The 19,818-nt window shown below is 47.1% G+C and overlaps 3 protein-coding genes across 3 annotated transcripts in view; 1 reads left to right on the top strand and 2 right to left on the bottom strand.

Annotated features, from left to right (window-relative positions):
• Positions 1-4,815, bottom strand: part of LOC144483016 (uncharacterized) — a 97,689-nt gene extending 92,874 nt beyond the window's left edge. The window contains exon 1 of the mRNA XM_078201841.1: positions 4,715-4,815. The gene's annotated coding sequence lies outside the window, so the exon portion shown is untranslated. The remainder of the gene's footprint in view (positions 1-4,714) is intronic.
• Positions 1-19,818, bottom strand: part of LOC144482996 (uncharacterized) — a 191,368-nt gene that overhangs the window by 38,332 nt on the left and 133,218 nt on the right. The window lies entirely within an intron of this gene.
• On the top strand, positions 10,470-19,518 carry LOC144483017 (uncharacterized). Its single transcript, XM_078201842.1, has 2 exons — positions 10,470-10,786; positions 16,511-19,518. The coding sequence occupies exon 2, from the start codon at positions 16,841-16,843 to the stop codon at positions 18,185-18,187; it is 1,347 nt and encodes a 448-aa protein (XP_078057968.1). The 5' UTR covers positions 10,470-10,786; positions 16,511-16,840; the 3' UTR covers positions 18,188-19,518.

Below are 19,818 nucleotides of genomic sequence, written 5' to 3'. Positions count from 1 at the left end.
ACTGTTACTGATACAATCACCAAATATTCTGAAAGCTCCTTTGGTTGTAATTCCCTCACAGAAAACCTACCCCTTTGGGGGAGAAGACACGGCTTCTCCACAGCAGAAAGGAAACCACTCCTCACCACTCCAAACTGAAAGATTGGGGATGTTGCTGGTAAGTGTCCAGGACAAATTGCTATTTGTGAGGTGAAGGTAGATCAGCAGCAGGAGTTAGTGAAGGGAGGGATGGTAATAACCAGGCAAACTGAATCACCAGGAAAGCTGCTCTAGAGGAGATTCCATGGGATCCACTCAAAACACAATCGTTGGGACTTGTACGACAGACGCCAGGTAAATGTCTTTTAAAAACTTATCAGGATGCTGACCCAAATGTGACTGTGGGCAAAGAGGGTGGGCACCATAGAAAAAACTTCCCCTCATCACTCACAGCAAGTAAGGACTCACTCATCTGACATAGAGTTTTTTAAAAATCACAAGCATGGTTTGAATTTGACTTTAGTCACACCTTAGAAAGGTAGTATAAGATCAAAGCAAGGCATATTTCTTGTTTTTTGACTCCTCAATATTATACAAGATGATCACACTATCAGCAGCTGAGGATGCATCAGAATGTCCATCAGCACCTGAAGCTGTGCCTCATCTGTATCTAAACAAATCAGATCCTGCAAAATGCATTGTCCTAATGAACACATCCCATATTATTGATCTTCCCTGGGAAACAATGCAGCTTGATTATACCGGCTCACTCTCCACACTAAAAGGAGGAGACTGGTATATCCTGCTAATTACAGGTATATTTAGCTGGTGGGTTGAAGCTTTCCCTGTTTGTAAAAATGATGCAGACACTACAGCTAAAATCCTGTGGGAACAGATCTTTACCAGATGAGGTTTCCAGAAATGGATGGAGAGTGATAATGGTTCTCAGCAGAAATAATGTAAAAGCTCTGTAGTCTTTGGAAAAGAAAAAATCCAGAAAAATATATATATTTTTAAAAGTTGGGGAATTTCATATTTATCCAGAAGTAAAGCCCAGTCAAGATAGGATGGTTATTATTGTCAGAAGCAAAACCTGTCTCGCAGAATGAACATTGTTCAGTCCAACTGAGTGGCCCTGTGGCACAGTGGTTAACACTGCTGGCTCATAGTGTCAGGGACTCGGGTTTGATCCACAGCTTTTGTCACTGTCTTTGTGGAGTCTGCACGTTCTCCCCATGTCTGTGTGGGTTTCCTCTGGATGCTCTGGTTTCCTCCCACAGTCCAAAAGACATGCTGGTCAGGTACATTGGCTATACTAAATTCTCCCTCAGTGTACCCGAACAAGCGCCAGAGTGTGGTGACTAGGGGATTTTCACAGCATCTTTATTGCAGTGTTAATGTAAGGCTACTTGTGACACTAATAAATAAACTTTAAACTTTTTTTAAAAACAGCAGTAATGACAGCAGAAGCCAACCTCTGCAGTCACTTGTGAACTCACTGGTGTCTAACCAGGTTCATAGAAATCATAGAAATCCGACAGTACAGAAAGAGGCCATTCGGCCCATCGAGTCTACACCGACCACAATCCCACCCAGGCCCTACCCCCATATCCCTACATATTTACCCGCTAATCCCTCTAACCTACCTATCTCAAGACACTAAGGGGCAATTTTAGCATGGCCCATCAACCTAACCCGCACATCTTTGGACTGTGGGAGGAAACCGGAGCACCCGGAGGAAACCCACGCAAACACGAGGAGAATGTGCAAACTCCACACAGACAGCGACCCAAGCCGGGAATCGAACCCAGGTACCTGGAGCTATGAAGCAGCAGTGCTAACCACTGTGCTACCGTGCCACGCAGGTTGGATGACTGAATGAAGCCTTTCCCACACCCAAAGCTGATAAAAACTACTCCCCTCTGTGGACTAATTGGTGGCTCAACAGGTTGGAAGAAAGGGAAAGTCCTTTTGCATCCATGGATCAGGTGAATGATATCTCCCTCATGTGAATGAGTTGGTGATGCACATTTCATGTCTGCTTTTAAAGGTTTTCACACATTGGGAACATGTAAACACTCCTTTCAGTGTGAACAAGGTAATGGTCAATGAGACACGGTGACTGAGCAAATCCCTTCCAGCACAAATGTTCGGGTTTGGAATGCACTGCCTAGATTGGGTGGAAGCAAGTTCAACTGAGGCACTCAGGAGGGACTTAGACTGTTATTGGAAAAGGAAGAATGTGCAGGGTTTGATTTGATTTATTTGATTTGATTTATTGTCACATGTATTCATAGACAGTGAAAAGTATTGTTTCTTGCGTGCTGTGAAGGAAGGGATTCAGTCAATTGTGCAGCCTGCGGACGCACCAGCGAGTTCACACTGGGGTGAGGCCATTCACCTGCTCTCAGTGTGGGGAGGGATTCACTCAGTTATCGAACATGCGGACACACCAGCGGGTTCATACTGGGGAGAGGCCGTTCACCTGCTCTCAGTGTGGGAAGGGATTCAGAGCTTCATCCAGCCTGCGGACACACCAGCGAGTTCACACTGGGGAGAGACCGTTCATCTGCTCTCAGTGTGGAAAGGGATTCACTCGGTCATCCCACCTGCGGAGGCACCAGCGAGTTCACACTGGGGAGAGGCCATTCACCTACTCTGTGTGGGAAGCGGTTCAGTGATTCATCCAGCCAGCAGAAACACCAACAAGTTCACACTGGGGAGAAACCGTTCACCTGCTCTGTGTATGGAAAGGGGTTCTCTCGGTTATTCTGCCTGCAGACACACCAGGGAATTCACACTGGGGAGAGACCGTTCAGCTGCTCTGTGTGTGAAAAGAGATTCAGTCTTTCATCTCAGCTGTTGGTACACCAGCGAGTTCACGAGTTATTCCAGGGGTCGATTCTGCTGTTATTGTTTCTGCTCTCAATTATATTGGTCAATGGGAAGGGTCGGAGGGTTTCTTTCTGCTGGACTGGCCGGTCTCACAACTTTGCCTCCAGTGGGCTGATGCTCTTTGAGTCTTGTTGCGAATACCTCGTTTCAAATTTCACAAGGATCACAGAGTGACCGGGTGTGAGGAAGTTCAGAGATATTTAGTCAGCATTTCTGTTTGAAACCTCCCAAATGCCCATCCAATTTCCTTTGGAATTGTTTATTGTCTCCACTTCCTCCACCCTCGTAGGCAGCGAGTTCCAGGTCATTACCATTCGCTGCATCAAAATATTCTTCCTCACATGGGCAGCACGGTAGCACAGTGGTTAGTACTGCTGCTTCACAGCTCCAGGGACCTCGGTTCGATTCCCGGCTTGGGTCACAGTCTGTGTGGAGTTTGCACATTCTCCTCGTGTTTGCGTGGGTTTCCTCCAGGTGCTCTGGTTTCCTCCCACAGTCCAAAGATGTGCGGGTTAGGTTGATTGGGCATGCTAAAAATTGCCCCTTAGAGTCCTGAGATGCGTAGGTTAGAGGGATTAGCGGGTAAATATGAAGGGATATGGGGGTAGGGCCTGGGTGGGATTGTGGTTGGTGCAGACTCAATGGGCCGAATGGCCTCTTTCTGCACTGTAGGATTTCTCTGATTCTGTGATCCCACCCAAAACTTTAACTTTGCTTGTCATCCTTGTCCCATCAGCTAATAGGAACAGATTTTCTTTGTCCACCTTATCTAAACCTGTCAGAATCTTGTCCACCTCTATCAAATGATGATGATATTGAACTTGCTGCCAACGTGGGTGATCATAGAGTTTTACAGCATGGAAAGAGGCCCTTCGGCCCATCGTGTTTGTGCCGGCCATCAAGCACCGTTCTATTATAATCTCATTTTCCACACGTGATGTGTAACCTTGCATATTATGGCATTTCAAGAGCTTATCTAAATTCTTCTTAAATGCTATGATGATTCCCACCTCTACCACCCTTTCAGGCAGTGAGTTCCAGATTCCCACCACCGTCTGAGTGAAAAAGCTTTCCCTCTCATCTCCTATAAACCTCCTGCCCCTGAACTTAAATCCAGGCCCCTGGTTATTGACCTCTCTACTAAAGAGAAAAGTTCCTTCCTCTCCCCCCTATCTGTGCCCCGCAGAATTTTATACACCTCAATGTTATGGAATGGAGGGATACAAACGATTGGTCTAGTTGGACCAAGGAGCGGCACAGGCTTGGAGGGCTGAACGGCCTGTTTCCTGTGCTGTACTGTTCTTTGTTAGGCTGGATAACTTGGGGTTGTTCTCCTTGGAGCAAAGTAGATTGACAGAGGTGTACAAGGGTACATGGAGGTGTCAAGGTTTACATGCTCTGTTTACACGTGTACAAGCTCTGACTATGGGTTATCCAGTCTCGAAACGTTGGTTCGATTCTCTCTCCACAGATGATGTCAGATCTGCTGAGACTTTCCAGCATTTACTGTTTTACTTTCCCTTCCTTTTTCCTTCTCTGTCACCGCTCTGCCTCATCAATAAGACATTGGGACTCAGAGGGTTGATGCAGTTTGATGGACAAGTTGTCTCCATTCTGAACACTGGGGAACAAGCGCCTCCCACTGATTGACAACATTGCCCTCTACAAAGATGGCGGCCGCACATGCGCACTGCTGCCTATTGCCCCCAATAAAGATGGCGAACGTTAACCCGAAACGAACATGAGGAACTGCAGCCCTGCTCGGTACAAACTGGGTCCGGGAAGCTCTTTTCCGCATTTTGCGACTCTCACAACATGGTTACGCAGCGCTTCCACCCACCTGGACGATCCATTGCTCTCTCCGTACCGCCAATCACCTCGAACAGATTTCCGAGTCCAAAACAAAAGCCGTTTTCCATCGCCATTACTCACACTGCGCATGCTCGAGTCAAAGTAGGCCCCGCCCCTCGTTCGCTCCGATTGGTTGGAGGACCGACCGCTCCAGATCGGTCCTCCAGCACTGCCTCCTCTTCCCATTGGTTCGCGCTGCCGTCAATCAGCCGGACATTGTGATGGTGACTTGCTGTTTGTCCAATAATCAGTGACAGAGTCTCAGTGTAACAATGACACACACAGGCTCCAATACAATCAGAGTGGGGATGGAGCACAGAGACAACACAGCAAAGCACTGACTTACTCTGAGTGTAACAAATACAACGTTTGTTTAAATAATAAGAGTCACGTTGCAGTATGTTAGTGAACACAGCATTGGATCCAATGTAATGGTAATACAGTCAGTATCTCGTGCACCAGAACCAAAGTTTAGGTTTCATTTGACAGTGTGAGTGAGTCATGGTCCATTGATATAATGTGTTTAGATTCCAGTGTGTGTTACTCTGCCACTGTCAGTATCAGACAATAACCTGTCTGTTATTCCAATTCTGCTGTATTTTACAACTGCAGCTCCTGGGGCTGATTGGAGTCTGGTATAATAATCACTGAGGTCGGTTTCAGTGTCTCTGAGGTCATTTTAACTGCAGATAATCTGACATTAAGGGAGACAAGAGCCCCAACAAACATTTGATTATAATAGGAGGACAAAGTGCAAGGGAACAATGATATTTTAAGGTGTCTGTGTTATGGTGAGTGTCACTGGGAGGTGAGTGATAAAATACAAGTGGAAACATCATGACAGAGACACATGCGACTGACTCGGCCTGACTGAGAGCTGTTATACTCGAGGTGAGAATAATGAGGACATGGGGAACTCCAGGGATTTCTGATATCTGAGGTGTATCTGTTCGAGGAATTGAAAATAATCAGTTCCTTCTCATGGTTATCTGCAGTTCTCAAGTTACACACAGGAAACAGATCTGACAGCTCATCAAACCCAATGGTTTAATTTTCTGTTTGAGACACATTGTGACTGAAAAGATCAAATATTAAAACCTCAGGAGAGAAACATTCAGAATGTCACAAAGATGAGTGAACTGTCCAATTAATCCTATTGACCATCACTCTGCCAATTTACCTTCTGCAAGTATTTATCCAATTCCCTTTGAAAGTTACTATTAAACCTGCTTCTAGCACCTGTCAGTTTGTGCATTCCAGATCATATCCAGTTATTGTGTTAAAAATTCTCCTTATCACCCCCTCCAGTTCTGTTGTCAATTATATTAAATCTCTGTATCCTCTGCTTACAGACCCTCCTGCACCTGGGAAATAGATTCTCTCCATCAACAGACTTCCTGCTCCTGGGAAATAGTGTCAATGGAGAGAAACTATCATAAATCATTTGTCATTTGAAACACCTCTATTAAATCTCCCCATCACATTCCCTAAACTAAGATGGATAACCGATGTTTTTCCTGCCCTGAAGAATTATATGGACTCAAAATGTTAACTCTCTGAACAGATGCCGCCGGACCTGCTGGGTTTTTCTGCTTCTCTCCCTGTTTTTCCTTCTGTAATCAATCAGAAACTCTTCATGATTTTGAACATGTCGATTAAATAGGAACACACAGAGCCTGAGAAAGTTACAGAGGAAGAGAGAGATGGAAAGACTGAGAGAAAAATTGAGGAAGATTTTAAAAAGCAGTAAGATGAGGAAGGTCAAAGATAAAAGCTGAGAAATAGAAGAAACAAGCAATACAGAGAGAATGATATACAATATAAGGGAGCAGGCTATCAGTTCCCAGCTACGGGGAACAGAGGGAACTCAGTAATTGATCCACAGACACAGCTGGCTATATCTGCGAATGGAAACTCTGAACAGAAATAACAGGCTCATTTGTAAATGTCACCACAATGTGATCTGTGTGACTCTGCCCTGACTCTGTGGACAGATATAGGTCACATTGACAGATGTTCTCACCAGATTGTGGTCCCTGGATTTATTTTCTGCTCAGAAGTGAGATGTGAGGTTTGGAACCGGCAGCAGAGAAACAGGAAGTTGTGATACCTGAGAATGAAACAGCCGGCGTCAGTTTGATGTTATCACCGTGAACAGTCTTCCTGCCTGTGAGGGTGAACTCACTCTGACAGCATCAAGAACAACCACACAGATTGCTGCCAGTCTCAGCATTACATTCACCTCCATTCCCATTTTAAACAATAAAGAAAGGAGATTATTATGGATTTTTAACACATTCACTGAATTGGGAGATGGACTGAGGGTCATCACTGGGAGAAATGAGGAGGAATTAGAGAACAAATGAGTTTTCCCAAAGAGGGTTATTAGAAAAGAGGAGATTTAAAGTGAGTCAGGGCCTGTCAGAGGAAGTGGGAGAGAGAAACAGAGAGGATTGAATCTCCATCAATTAGATGTTTTCTCAGACAGCGAAGAGAGATGAAGTGTGTTTGTGCTTTTTCAGAGAGAGGTAATGAGAGAGAGAAAACAATGAATAAGTTTAAGCATTATCTGAAATAGGAAGGTTAAATGAGTGAGTGTTTGAAAGAAAGAGAGACATTAAGTGATGAAGACAGTTTCTGAGAGGAGAGAGGTTAAGTGAATGTGAGAGAGGAGCGAGGTTAGAGTGTAAGAGAGCTGGAAGGTGAGGTAAGTGTGAGTGAATGCCTGGAGAGAGAGAGAAACGTTCAGTGAGTGTTAGAGAGATGAGAGATGTTGAATGATTGAGATTCTGAGAGAGAGGAGATGTTAAGTGAGTGAATGTCTGAAAGAGAGGAGAGCAGGTTCACACCCAGGGGTCACTGAGAATGATCAAAATAAGGAGATCACCCAGAAAACTACCAACAGGAAACTTCAGCTGAACACATCACTCATTCTTAAATGATCAGTCAGGACTCTGTTGCTGCTCAGCTTCTCTCTGTTCTGTTATAATGGTTAAAGGCTGATAGGAGGGAGGTTTATTTAGAAGGATAGTGGATGGGAAGCACACAACAAAACTGAGAATTCTTGGACACACACTGCAGCTCCTTCTCTATCTGGGAATCAAATTGTTGTCTATTTGTCCCAGCAGTTAACAGGCTCCTTTGAACGTCTCCAGCTGCTACTTTGATGCCGACTTCAACCAATTTATTTTAAGCCAGTTTCTGTTCAATAAACTAGGACTGACACACACACACATTAAAATGTTTTAGACTTTTTTGCATTTTTAGTCTGGAAACCTAAACCTGCCGTTTCACTCTCAGTCAGGAATAGATCCCAGTTTTACACCAATCTTTGACAGCACGTTTCCAGCATTCACCATTGTTCTTCCTGACTCTAAACACAGTTGTAAAGGAGCTTCTGTTCCGTGTCTCGGAACCATGGAAAAGAACGACTGGGACACATTTCTTACACACCTCAGGATTCACCCACACGGGGACTTTGCTGTCAGTGAAAAGTGACGAAAAAGACCAAAGTGCTGTTTGTCCCTCTCAGCGTGACCCTGAAGGACTGGGTCAAGAATGAAGTTCTGTTCCTACTGTATGATCCTCCCTCAGATTGCCCTTTCTGAGCTCCAGCCTGGTGACGTTAAACACTCAAATGGAAAAGACAAAAATCTACAACAATGATTCAATCAAATGTCTATTTCACATTTATTCAGAATATCAAACCTCAACAGAAGAAAAAAGTCAGAGTGAACATGATTCAGACCTAGATATGATTAACAGCATCAATAAGTGTAGAATCTAAACCTTGCAGTCCCTTGTGAACTCGCTGGTGTGTTAGCAGGTGGGATGACTGAATAAATCCCTTTCCACAGACATTACAGGTGAACGGCCTCTCCCCAGTGTGAACTCGCTGGTGGTTCAATAGGTTGGATGAACGAGTGAATCCCTTCCCACATTCAGAGCAGGTGAACGGTCGATCCCCTGTATGGAGCTGCTGGTGTATCAGAAGGTTGGATGAATTAATGAATCCTTTCCCACAGTCGGAGCAGGTGAAGGGCCTCTCCCCAGTGTGAATTCTCTGGTGGTTCAATAAGGCAGATGGACGGCTGAATCCCTTCCCACACACACAGCAGGTGAATGGCCTCTCCCCAGTGTGAGTATATTGGTGCATTAACAGATCCTTTTTGTTTTTAAAGCTCTTCTCACAGTCTGAACAATTAAAATGTTTGTCAGAGTGAACAAGTTGATGTGTCTGCAGGTGGGATGACTGAATGAATCCTTTCCCACACACAGAGCAGGTGAACGGTCTCTCCCCAGTGTGAATGCATTGGTGTGTCAGCAGATCTTTTTTGCATTTAAAACTCTTCTCACAGTCAGAACATGTAAACAGTCTCTCATCAGTGTGAACAAGTTGGTGTGTCACAATGTGGGATGAGCGAGTGAATCCCTTCCCACACACAGGGCAGGTGAACAGCCTCTCCCCAGTGTGAACCCGTTGGTGAGTCAGAAGGTTGTATGAATGGGTGAATCCCTTCCCACAAACGGAGGAGGGGAACGCTCTCTCCCCAGTGTGACTGCACCAATGAACTTCCAGTTGTGATGGGAAACCGAATCCTTTCCCGCACTCCACACATTTCCACGGTTTCTCCATGGTGCTGGTGCCCTTGTGTTTCTCCAGGTTGGATGATCAGTTGAAACCTCGTCCACACACACAACATACATGTAGTTTCACCCTGCTGTGAACTGTGTGATGTTTTTTCAGGCTGTGGACTAGTTAAAGCTCTTTCCACAGTCAGTTCACTGGAACACTCTCAATCGGGTGTGTGTTTGTTTCAATGCTTTTCCGGTCACACTGATGTTTAAAATCTTTGCCGACAGACAGAAGAGTCAAACATTTCTCCTCCCATATTCAAAGACCAATGATATTCAGCTCCTAATGAACAAAATGACTTTGCCAGTTCGTTTTCTGTCTGCCAATCCTCCACTTCCAATATCCTGTAAAAAAAAATTTGGAAAAGTCATCAGCGTCAGTCCGGAATAGAAATCCTGAAGAGACAATTCTAGTTTCTCTGGGACATTCTTTCCTCTCTTGTTCCCCAAAATCTGTAAATCGCTGTCCCACACACTCTCCCTCCTCCCTGGGCTGAAATCCAAACCCATCTCACCATTTCTTTCCTCCACTCCCAGTTTTCTCCCTCCCTCTCCTCTGTCTGGGTTCAGTTCTCCAGCTCCTGTCTGCAGACTGACAATAAAACCAATGGGTCTTATTGGGGGTGTTGGGGCCTCCAGCGGGTGTTTGTGAATCCTCCCCGCCCACCTCCCAGGGTTTCCTTCCTTCCCAGAGATCAGAGTCCTCATTGATTTGAGGCCAAAGTGTAACCTCTTATTTATTGTCCCCCCTCCTCCATCCTCTGATGTGAACCATCCTCCAGTGGCTGAGCCAGGATGGGGCCGTTAACCTGGGCCTGTTCCCGGGAGGGAGGGAGGGAGAAGCCCCGCAGCTGCAAACCAGGGAGCTGACAATGATTCTGAAGGGTTTGCGGATCCACAAAGTGTTTCCAAATCCTCCCAGCCACCGCCTAACGCTGACTCCGCTTCTCCGGGACAAACAAGCGCCAAGGCCAGCAATGACACTGCGCATGCTCCACATCACAATGCCCGGGGACTGATTGACGACAGCTCTGAACCAATAGGAAGAGGGGGCGGGGCCGGAGGATCGCGCTGGAGCGACTGGTCCTCCAACCAATCGCAGTGAATGAGGGGCGGGTCGTGACGCATGCGCAGTGCGGGTAATGGCGACGGACAGACCGACGGTTTTAACTCGGAAGCGAGATCAATACGAGGTAGAGGGCGGCGCGCGGGGAATGATAAATGTGGCGGGTGGGTGGAGAGACTTTCTCAACATGTTGTTCAAACCCAAACCCCGGAAATGAACTTCCCGGTCCCCCGCTTTGTACCAAATGGAGCGGCAGCTTGTAGTGTTAGACCCGGGCTGACTGCCGCCATTGAGGCTGCATGTGGGAGGCCGGCAGGGATTGTGATCGGAGAGTGAAGCCCTGACGTCACAATGGAATGGGTGAGTGTGACATCACAATGGAGTGGCTGAGGGTGTGACGTCACAATGGAATGGGTGAGGGTGTGACGTCACAATGGAATGTGAGGGTGTGACGTCACAATGGAATGTGTGAGGGTGTGACGTCACAATGGAATGGGTGAGGGTGTGACGTCACAATGGAATGGGTCGGAGTGTGAGGTCACAATGGAATGGGTGAGGGTTCCAAATTCGCCCGACTTTGGTCATTGCCAAGATTTTCGAGTCCATTATTAAAGCTGAGATCGCAGAGTACTTGGAAGTGCAGGATAAAGTAGGACTGAGTCAGCACGGCTTTGTCAAGGGGAGGTCATGTCTGACAAATCTGTTAGAGTTCTTTGAGGAGCTTTTGATTTGATTTATTATTGTCACATGTATTAACATACAGTGAAAAGTGTTGTTTCTTGTGCGCTATACAGAGAAAACATACCATTCATAGAGAAGGAAATGAGAGAGTGCAGAATGTAGTGTTACAGTCAGAGTGAGAGTGTAGAGAAAGGTCAACTGAATGCAAGGTAAGTCCATTCAAAAGACTGACAGCAGCAGAGAAGGAGCTATTCTTGAGTCGGTGGTACGTGACCTCAGACTTTTGTATCTTTATCCCGAGGGAAGAAGGTGGAAGAGAGAATGTCGGGGTGCTTGGGGTCCTTAACTATGCTGGCTGCTTTGCCGAGGCAGCGGGAAGTGTAGACAGAGTCAATGGATGGGAGGCTGGTTCGCATGATGGATTGGGCTACATTCACAACCTTTTGTAGATCCTTGCAGTCTTGGGCAGAGCAGGAGCCATACCAAGCTGTGCTACAACCAGAAAGAATGCTTTCTATGGTGCATTTGTAAAGGTTGGTGAGAGTCGTAGCTGACATGCCAAATTTCCATAGTCTTCTGAGAAAGTAGAGGCGTTGGTGAGCTTTCTTAACAAGAGTGTCGACATGGGGAGACCAGGACATGTTTTTGGTGATCTGGATACCTAAAAACCTGAAACTCTCGACCCTTTCTACTTCGTCCCCATTGATGTCGACATGGGCATGTTCTTCTTTATGCTTCCTCAAGTCGATGACAATCTCCTTTGTTTTGTTGACATTGAGGGAGGGATTATTGTTGCCGCACCAGTTCACCAGGTTCTCTATCTCATTCCTGTACTCTGTCTCATCATTGTTTGAAATCCGACCCAGTGCTGTGGTGTCGTCAGCAAACTTGAAAATCGAATTGGAGGGAAATTTAGCCGCACAGTCATAGGTGTAGAAGGAGTATGTTAGGGGGCTGAGAACACAGCCTCGTGGGGCACTGGTGTTGAGGATGATCGTGGAGGAGGTGTTGTTGCCTATCCTTACTGATTGTGGTCTGTGAGTTAGGAAGTTCAGGATCCAGTTGCAGAGGGAGGTGCCGAGACCCAGGCCACAGAGTTTGGAGATGAGTTTCGTGGGACTAATAGTGTTGAAGGCTGAGCTGTAGTCAACAAATAGGAGTCTGACATAGGTGTCCTTGTTATCTAGCTGTTCCAAGGTTGAGTACAGGGCCAGGGAAATGGCGTCTGCTGTGGACCTGTTGCGGCGGCAGGCAAACTGTAGTGGATCCAGATAGTCCGGGAGGCTGGAATTGATTCGTACCGTGACAAACCTTTTGAAGGACTTCATCATGATGGATGTCAGAGCCACCGGCCGATAGTCATTAAGACACGCTGCTTGGTTTTTCTTAGGTACCAGGATGATGGTCATCTTTCTTGAAGCAGATAGGGACCTCAGATTGTTGTAAAGAGAGGTTGAAGATGTCTGTGAATACCTCTGCCAGCTAATCCGCACAGGATCTGAATGCACATCCGGGTATCCCATCCGGGCCAGTTGCTTTCTGTGGGTTGACCTTGAAGAAAGCTGCTCTGACATCTGCAATGGAGACCCCAGATACAGGTTCATCCAGGGCTTCCAGGGTGGAGGGCATGCTCTCGCTGACCTCTTGCTCAAAACGAATGCATTGAGCTCATCAGGGAGAGGTGCGTTGGAGCCAGCAATTTTACATGCCTTCATTTTGTCGCCTGTTATGTCTTGCAGACCTTGCCACAGTCAGCGGGGGTTGGTGTGGCTCGCCTGGGACTCTAGCTTGGTCCGGTATTGTCTTTTGGCATCTTTGATGGATCTCCTTAGATCATATCTGGTAACAAAGAAGTTAGATAAAGGAGAACTAGTGGACCTGATTTATTTAGATTTCCAGAAGGCCTTTGACAAGGTGCTGCAGAGGAAACTGTTAAATAAGTTAAGTGCCCATGGTGTTAAGGGTAAGATCCTGGCATGGATAGAGGATTGGCTGGCAGAAGGCAGAGAGTGGGGATAAAGGGGTCTTTCTCAGGATGGCAGCCGGTGACCAGTGGTGTGTCTCAGGGGTCAGTGCTGGGACCACAACTTTTCACAATATACATTAACGATTTGGAGGAAGGAACTGAAGGTACTGTTGCTAAGTTTGCAGATGATACAAAGATATGTCGAGGGACAGGTAGTATTGAGGAAGCAGGGGGGCTGCAGAAGGACTTGGACAGGTTAGAAGAGTGGGCAAAGAAGTGGCAGATGGAATATAATGTGGAAATGTGTGAGGTTTTGCACTTTGGAAGGAGGAATGGAGACAACAAGTATTTTCTAAATGGAGAAATGCTTAGGAAATCAGAAACACAAAGGGACTTGGAAGTCATTGTTCAAGATTCTCTTCAAGTTAACGTGCAGGTTCAGTTGGCAGTTAGGAAGGCAAATGCAATGTTAGCATTCATGTCGATAGGCCTGGAATACAAGAGCAGGGATATATTTCTGAGGCTGCGTAAGGCTCTGGTCAGTCCCCATTTGGACTATTGTGAGCAGTTTTGGTCCCCATATCTAAGGAAGGATGTGCTGGCTTTGGAAAAGGTCCAGAGGAGGTTCACAAGAATGATCCCTGGAATGAAGAGCTTGTCCTATGAGGAACAGTTGAGGACTCTGGGTCTGTACTCATTGGAGTCTAAAAGGATGAGGGGGGATCTTATTGAAACTTACAGGATACTGCAAGGCCTGGATAGAGTGGACGTGGAGAGAATGTTTCCACGAGTAGGAACAGCTAGAAATAGAGGGCACAACCTCAGACTAAAGGGCCGATCCTTTAAAGCAGAGATGAGGAGGAATTTCTTCAGCCAGAGAGTGGTGAATCTGTGGAACTCTTTGCTGCAGAAGACTGTGGAGGCCAGGTCATTGAGTGTCTTTAAGACAGAGATAGATAGGTTCTTGATTAATGAGGGGATCAGGGGTTATGGGGAAAAGGCAGGAGAATGGGGATGAGAAAAATATCAGCCATGATTGAATGGCGGAGCAGACTCGATGGGCCGAGTGGCCTAATTCTGTTACTGTGTCTTATGGTCTAATGAGTTGAGACTGGGGTGGCGTCGGACGATGTCACTGAGGTGGAAATAGGCAGTCTTGATGATGATGTGGCTGGAAGCTCATCCTGGAGTGAAATATTTCACCATGGTTGTGAACAGCCTGGTTCCGGCTCCGACAGGGAGTGGAGTTTGTCGTGGGGACTGAAGACAATGGGTTCAGACTTCCCAGTATTTATATGGAAAACATTTCTGTTCTCTTAGTCCTGGATGGCAGGCAAGTCAGGATGGTGTGTGAGTTGGAGGGGAACTTGGAGCTGATGGTGCTAACCACTGTGCCACCGTGCCGCAGAATGCTAAATGGAATGAGAGAGAGAGAGTGTATGTGTGAGGGGCGTGGGTGGAGATTTAAAGAATGTTCCATAGAAACTACAATTGTCTGTTTTGAATTTCTACCATGTGCTGACAGTGATGATTTTTGTAAACTGCTTTCAGTGGATATCGGAAGGAGAGGTTTTGACTGGAAAAGCACTGAGATTCTCACACCCGTATCAGAGTGTTCCAGTGCACTGATTGTGGAGAGACACAAGGACTCCGACACCATGGAGAAACCATGGAAATGTGGAGACTGTGGGAAGGGATTCAGAGCCCCATCTGGGGTGGAATCTCATCGACGCAGTCACACCGGGGAGAGACCGTTCATATGCTCCACTTGTGGGAAGGGATTCAATCATTCATCGAATCTGCTGAGAGAGAGAGAGAGAGAAAGATTGAGAGAGAAAGAATCCAACCCCTGCAATCACTTGTGAACTTGTTGGTGTCGCTGCAGGTTGGATGACCGATTGAATCCATTTCCCACACACGGAGCAGGTGAACGGTCTGTCCCCGGTGTGAAGTCGCTGGTGTCTCTGCCACGTGGATGACCTCCTAAACCTCTTTGTGCAGTGAGAGCAGCTAACCAGTCTCTCGTCAGTGTGAATGGGTTGGTGGACCATCAGTTCTTGAGAGCTTTTGAAGCCACTCCCACAGTCAGAGCATTTAAAGGGTCTGTCTTGGGTGTGAGTGACCTTGTGGCTCAACAGGTTGGGCAACTGAGTGAATCCCTTCCCACACACACAGCAGGTGAACGGTCTCTCCCCGGTGTGAATGCGCTGGTCGGTCAGCAGATTGTTTAACCGAGTGAATCCTTTCCCACACACAGAGCAGGTGAATGGCCTCTCCCCAGTGTGAACTCCCTGGTGTGTTTGTAAATGGGATAACTGAGTGAATCTCTTCCCACACACACAGCAGGTGAACGGTCTCTCTCCAGTGTGAACTCCCTGGTATGTTTGTAAATGGGATAACTGAGTGAATCTCTTCCCACACACAGAGCAGGTGAATGGCCTCTCCCCAGTGTGAACTCCCTGGTGTGTTTGTAAATGGGATAACTGAGTGAATCTCTTCCCACACACACAGCAGGTGAATGGTCTCTCTCCAGTGTGACTGCGCCGATGAGTTTCCAGTGCAGATGGGAACCTGAATCCTTTCCCACAGTCCCCACATTTACACAATTTCTCCATGGTGCGAGTGTCCTTGTGACTCTCCAAGCTTGACAATCAGTTCAGTTACAACAAAACATGGGTGCGGTCTCTCTGCTGCAATGTATTTTCAGGCTGTTTAACTGGTTAAAGTTCTTTCCACAGTCACTCAGGTGTGTGCATGTTTCAGTGTGTGTGTCTCGGTGCTTTTCCAGTCACACTGATGTTTAAAATCTCCTGAAGCAGACAGAGCAGAGAAACATTTCCATTCTAGATTCAAAGCTCGATGATATTCAGGTCCCAATGAACTGAGTGACTATGTTAGATTTTGATGTGAGGTTTGGTTTAATATTCGTCTTTAAATCTTCACCTTCTGATATCCTGCAAAAGGAATTTACAAACATCATCAGTGTCAGCACAGGATAGAAATTCAGAACAGACAATTCTAATTTCCAATGAACATTCTTTCCTCTCTCATCCCCAAAGCTGTGAATCTCGATCCCACACACTCTCCCTCCATTCTCACTCTGCTGTATCTAATATTCACCCTCCCAATTCTCCTGAAGGTACTGATTGAGGCTGATTGACAGATCCATGCTCACTGCTTCCTGTCCACCACACACAAATCATAAGAAACAGGAGCTGCGGTTGGCCATTCAGCCCATCGAACTGCCTCAACCATTCATTGAGAATTGGCTGATCTACCGCAGCATCATTTCCCACGCTATCCCCCAGATAGAGAGAGAATAGAGCCAATGTTTCGAGTCTGGAGGGAGGAAAGAATGTTCCATAGAAATTAGAATTGTCTGTTCTGAATTTCTATCCTGCACTGACACTGATGACCTCTGCAAACTTGTTTTACAGGAAATTGAAAGAGGAATCACAGACCGAAATCTCAGACGTTGTGTCTAGATGTGACAGAGTCATATTCCTCGGGACCTGAATATCATCGGCCTTTAAATCAAGGAGAAATGGTTGTCCGGTCTGGTGACTTGAAAAGATTTCAAACATCAGTGTGACTGGAAAAGTGCCAACACGCTGCAACACTGGAGTGAGTGTGTTCTAGTGCATTGACTCAAGAGCTTTAACCAGTTACACAGCAATAAATATCACACCATTCACAGCGGGGGTGGGGGGACTGTTCTGTGTGTGGACGAGTGTTCAACTGAAGAGAAAGGAAAGAACACCTGCACCATGGAGAAACCATGGAAATGTGGGGACTGTGGGAAGAGATACAGAGCCCCATCAGAGCTGGAAGATCATCGGCACAGCCACACTGGGGAGAGACCATTTACTTGCTCTCAGTGTGGGGAGGGATTCACTCGGGTATCCCAGCTGCAGAGACACCAGCGAGCTCACACTGGGGAGAGGCCCTTCACCTGCTCTCAGTGTGGGAAGGGATTCACTCGGTCATCCAGCCTGCAGGCACACCAGCGAGTTCACACTGGGGAGAGACCGTTCACCTGCTCTCAGTGTGAGAAGGGGTTCAGTCAATTGGCTAACCTGCAGAGACACCAGCGAGTTCACACTGGGGAGAGGCCGTTCACCTGCTCTCAGTGTGAGAAAGGGTTCAGTCATTTAGCTAACCTGCAGAGACACCAGCGAGTTCACACAGGGGAGAGACCTTTCACCTGCTTTCAGTGTGGGAAGGGATTCACTGATTTATCCACCCTGCGGACTCACCAGCGAGTTCACACTGGGGAGTGGCCGTTCACCTGCTCTGAGTGTGAGAAGGGGTTCAGTCAATTATCTAACCTGCAGAAGCACCAGCGAATTCACACTGGGGAGAGATCGTTCACCTGCTCTCATTGTGGGAAGGGATTCACTGATTTATCCACTCTGCGGAGACACCAGCGAGTTCACACTGGGGAGTGGCCTTTCACCTGCTCTATGTGTGGGAAGGGGTTCAGTCAATTAGCTAAGCTGGAGACCCACCAGCGAATTCACACTGGGGAGAGACCGTTCACCTGCTCTCAGTGTGGGAAGGGATTCACTGATTTATTCACCCTGCGGACTCACCAGCGAGTTCACACTGGGGAGAGGCCGTTCACCTGCTCTCAGTGTGAGAAGGGGTTCAGTCAATTATCCAACCTGCAGAAGCACCAGCGAGTTCACACTGGGGAGAGACCGTTCACCTGCTCTCAGTGCGGGAAGGGGTTCAGTCAATTATCTAACCTGCAGACGCACCAGCGCCTTCATACTGGGGAGAGACCGTTCACCTGCTCTCAGTGTGGGAAGGGATTCACTGATTTATTCACCCTGCGGACTCACCAGCGAGTTCACACTGGGGAGAGACCGTTCACCTGCTCTCAGTGTGGGAAGGGATTCACTGATTTATTCACCCTGCGGACTCACCAGCGAGTTCACACTGGGGAGAGACCGTTCACCTGCTCTCAGTGTGGGAAGGGGTTCAGTCAATTATCCACCCTGCGGACACACCAGCGAGTTCACACTGGGGAGAGACCATTCACCTGCTCTCAGTGTGGGAAGGGTTTCAGAGTTTCATCCGCCCTGCTGAGACACCAAAATGCTCATGAGTGATTCCAGGGGTTGGATTCTGCTGTTATTGTTTCTGCTCTCAATTACATCCAGGACTGCATTTTGTTCATTCTCACAGTTGGTCAATGGGGAGGGTCGGAGGGTTTCTTTCTGCTGGACTGGCCGGTCTCATGACTTTGCCTCCAGTGGGCTGATGCTCTTTGAGTCTTGTTGCGAATACCTGGTTTCAGATTTCACACGGATCACAGAGTGACAGGGTGTGAGGAAGTTAAGAGTTACTATTTCTGTTTGAAACTTCCCAAATGCTCATCCAATTTCCTTTGTAATTGTTTATTGTCTCCACTTCCTCCACCCTCGTAGGCAGCGAGTTCCAGGTCATTACCATTCACTGCATCAAAATATTCTTCCTCACATCCCCCCTTCCTCTCTGACCCAAAACCATAAATCTGTGTCCCCCTCGTCCTTCTCTCGTCAGCTAATGGGAACAGCTTTTCTTTGTCCATCTTATCTAAACCTGTCAGAATCTTGTCCACCTCTATCAAATCTACCCTCAACCTCCTTGCTCCAAGGGGAACAACCCTAGCCTGACATTGACAATAAAGAACAAACTAACAGAATATGTTAATACCTGAAATCAAATGGGAATGTTTAATTTCTGTTTTAAAGAAATCATGAATATATTGTCCCGTACAATAAAGGGATTTGAATAACTCAGCTTGAGTGCAGTTGAATGAAATGTCTCAATCGCGTATCCACCCACAGTCGAGAGGAAGTGTGGAATGTGTAGCTGGAAATCCCTCCCTAACAGCACTGTGGGTGTACTTACACCTTCGGCATTATAGCAGTTCAGGAAGGCAGTGTTGGCGCTGATCGTGGCCGAGGCAGCTACATACAGCCACATATTCTGTTATAACTGAAGGACTGCAGATTAAATGTGCGGCATTATGGGACTGGACTATCTTGACCACATTCCTGTGACTGCTCAGTTTCTGCAATCATGAACCATTAAAGCTGCTTAGCAGGGTCCTGACAGAGGACCTGGTGAGAATATTTACTCAGAATGAGTGAGAATGAAACTTATTCCAGGACCGGCTGGTGTTCAGTGGCTGAGATTCCCGAATCTGTAAAAAGGGGGTCTGACCAGTGGTAGGTAGTCCGGTAAGAAGCGTTCTCATGCATTATTTAAATTATTTTATCATGAAGTTGTGATCAGAACTGTGAGGGACTTGTAACCCAATAGTTGTTGAATTGACGGTAAACTCCAAGTAGCACTGGACTGAAAAGGGGGTCTGACCAAGAAGTGAAGTGATCTCAGGCATTGTTTAAATTACATCATCATTGGCCAACTTCCCCTTTGTGATGTCACAATGGAGTCCTGCCTGAATCAGCCAATAGGAATCACTCTGCTCCGCGGTGACGTCTCTGGGTTCCAGTGCTCAGGCCCGGGCGCGCGGACCCGGGAGCCCCGCCCCCACCCATAGTTCCCCTCCCCCTACACCACATCGAGCCAAGGTTTCCAGGCAACCGGCTGGCGGCTCCGGCCAGAGCGAGAAGCTGCTCGGTGATCTCCCCCTCCCCCCGGCCCGGGACTGCGCATGTCCAAGGGAGGGGGAAGCTGCGAATTGCAGGGCAGATCCTGCCCCCTGACCTTCTGAGGTGTTGATTAATAGGAA

The sequence above is a fragment of the Mustelus asterias genome, unplaced genomic scaffold (assembly GCF_964213995.1).
Source record: "Mustelus asterias unplaced genomic scaffold, sMusAst1.hap1.1 HAP1_SCAFFOLD_44, whole genome shotgun sequence".
Lineage (NCBI taxonomy): Eukaryota > Metazoa > Chordata > Chondrichthyes > Carcharhiniformes > Triakidae > Mustelus > Mustelus asterias.
This window is presented reverse-complemented; position numbering and strand designations above follow the sequence as displayed.

Coding starts and splice junctions, on each gene's coding strand:
- LOC144483017 (XM_078201842.1), top strand. CDS start 16,841: ATGGAGAAACCATGGAAATGTGGGGACTGTGGGAAGAGATACAGAGCC.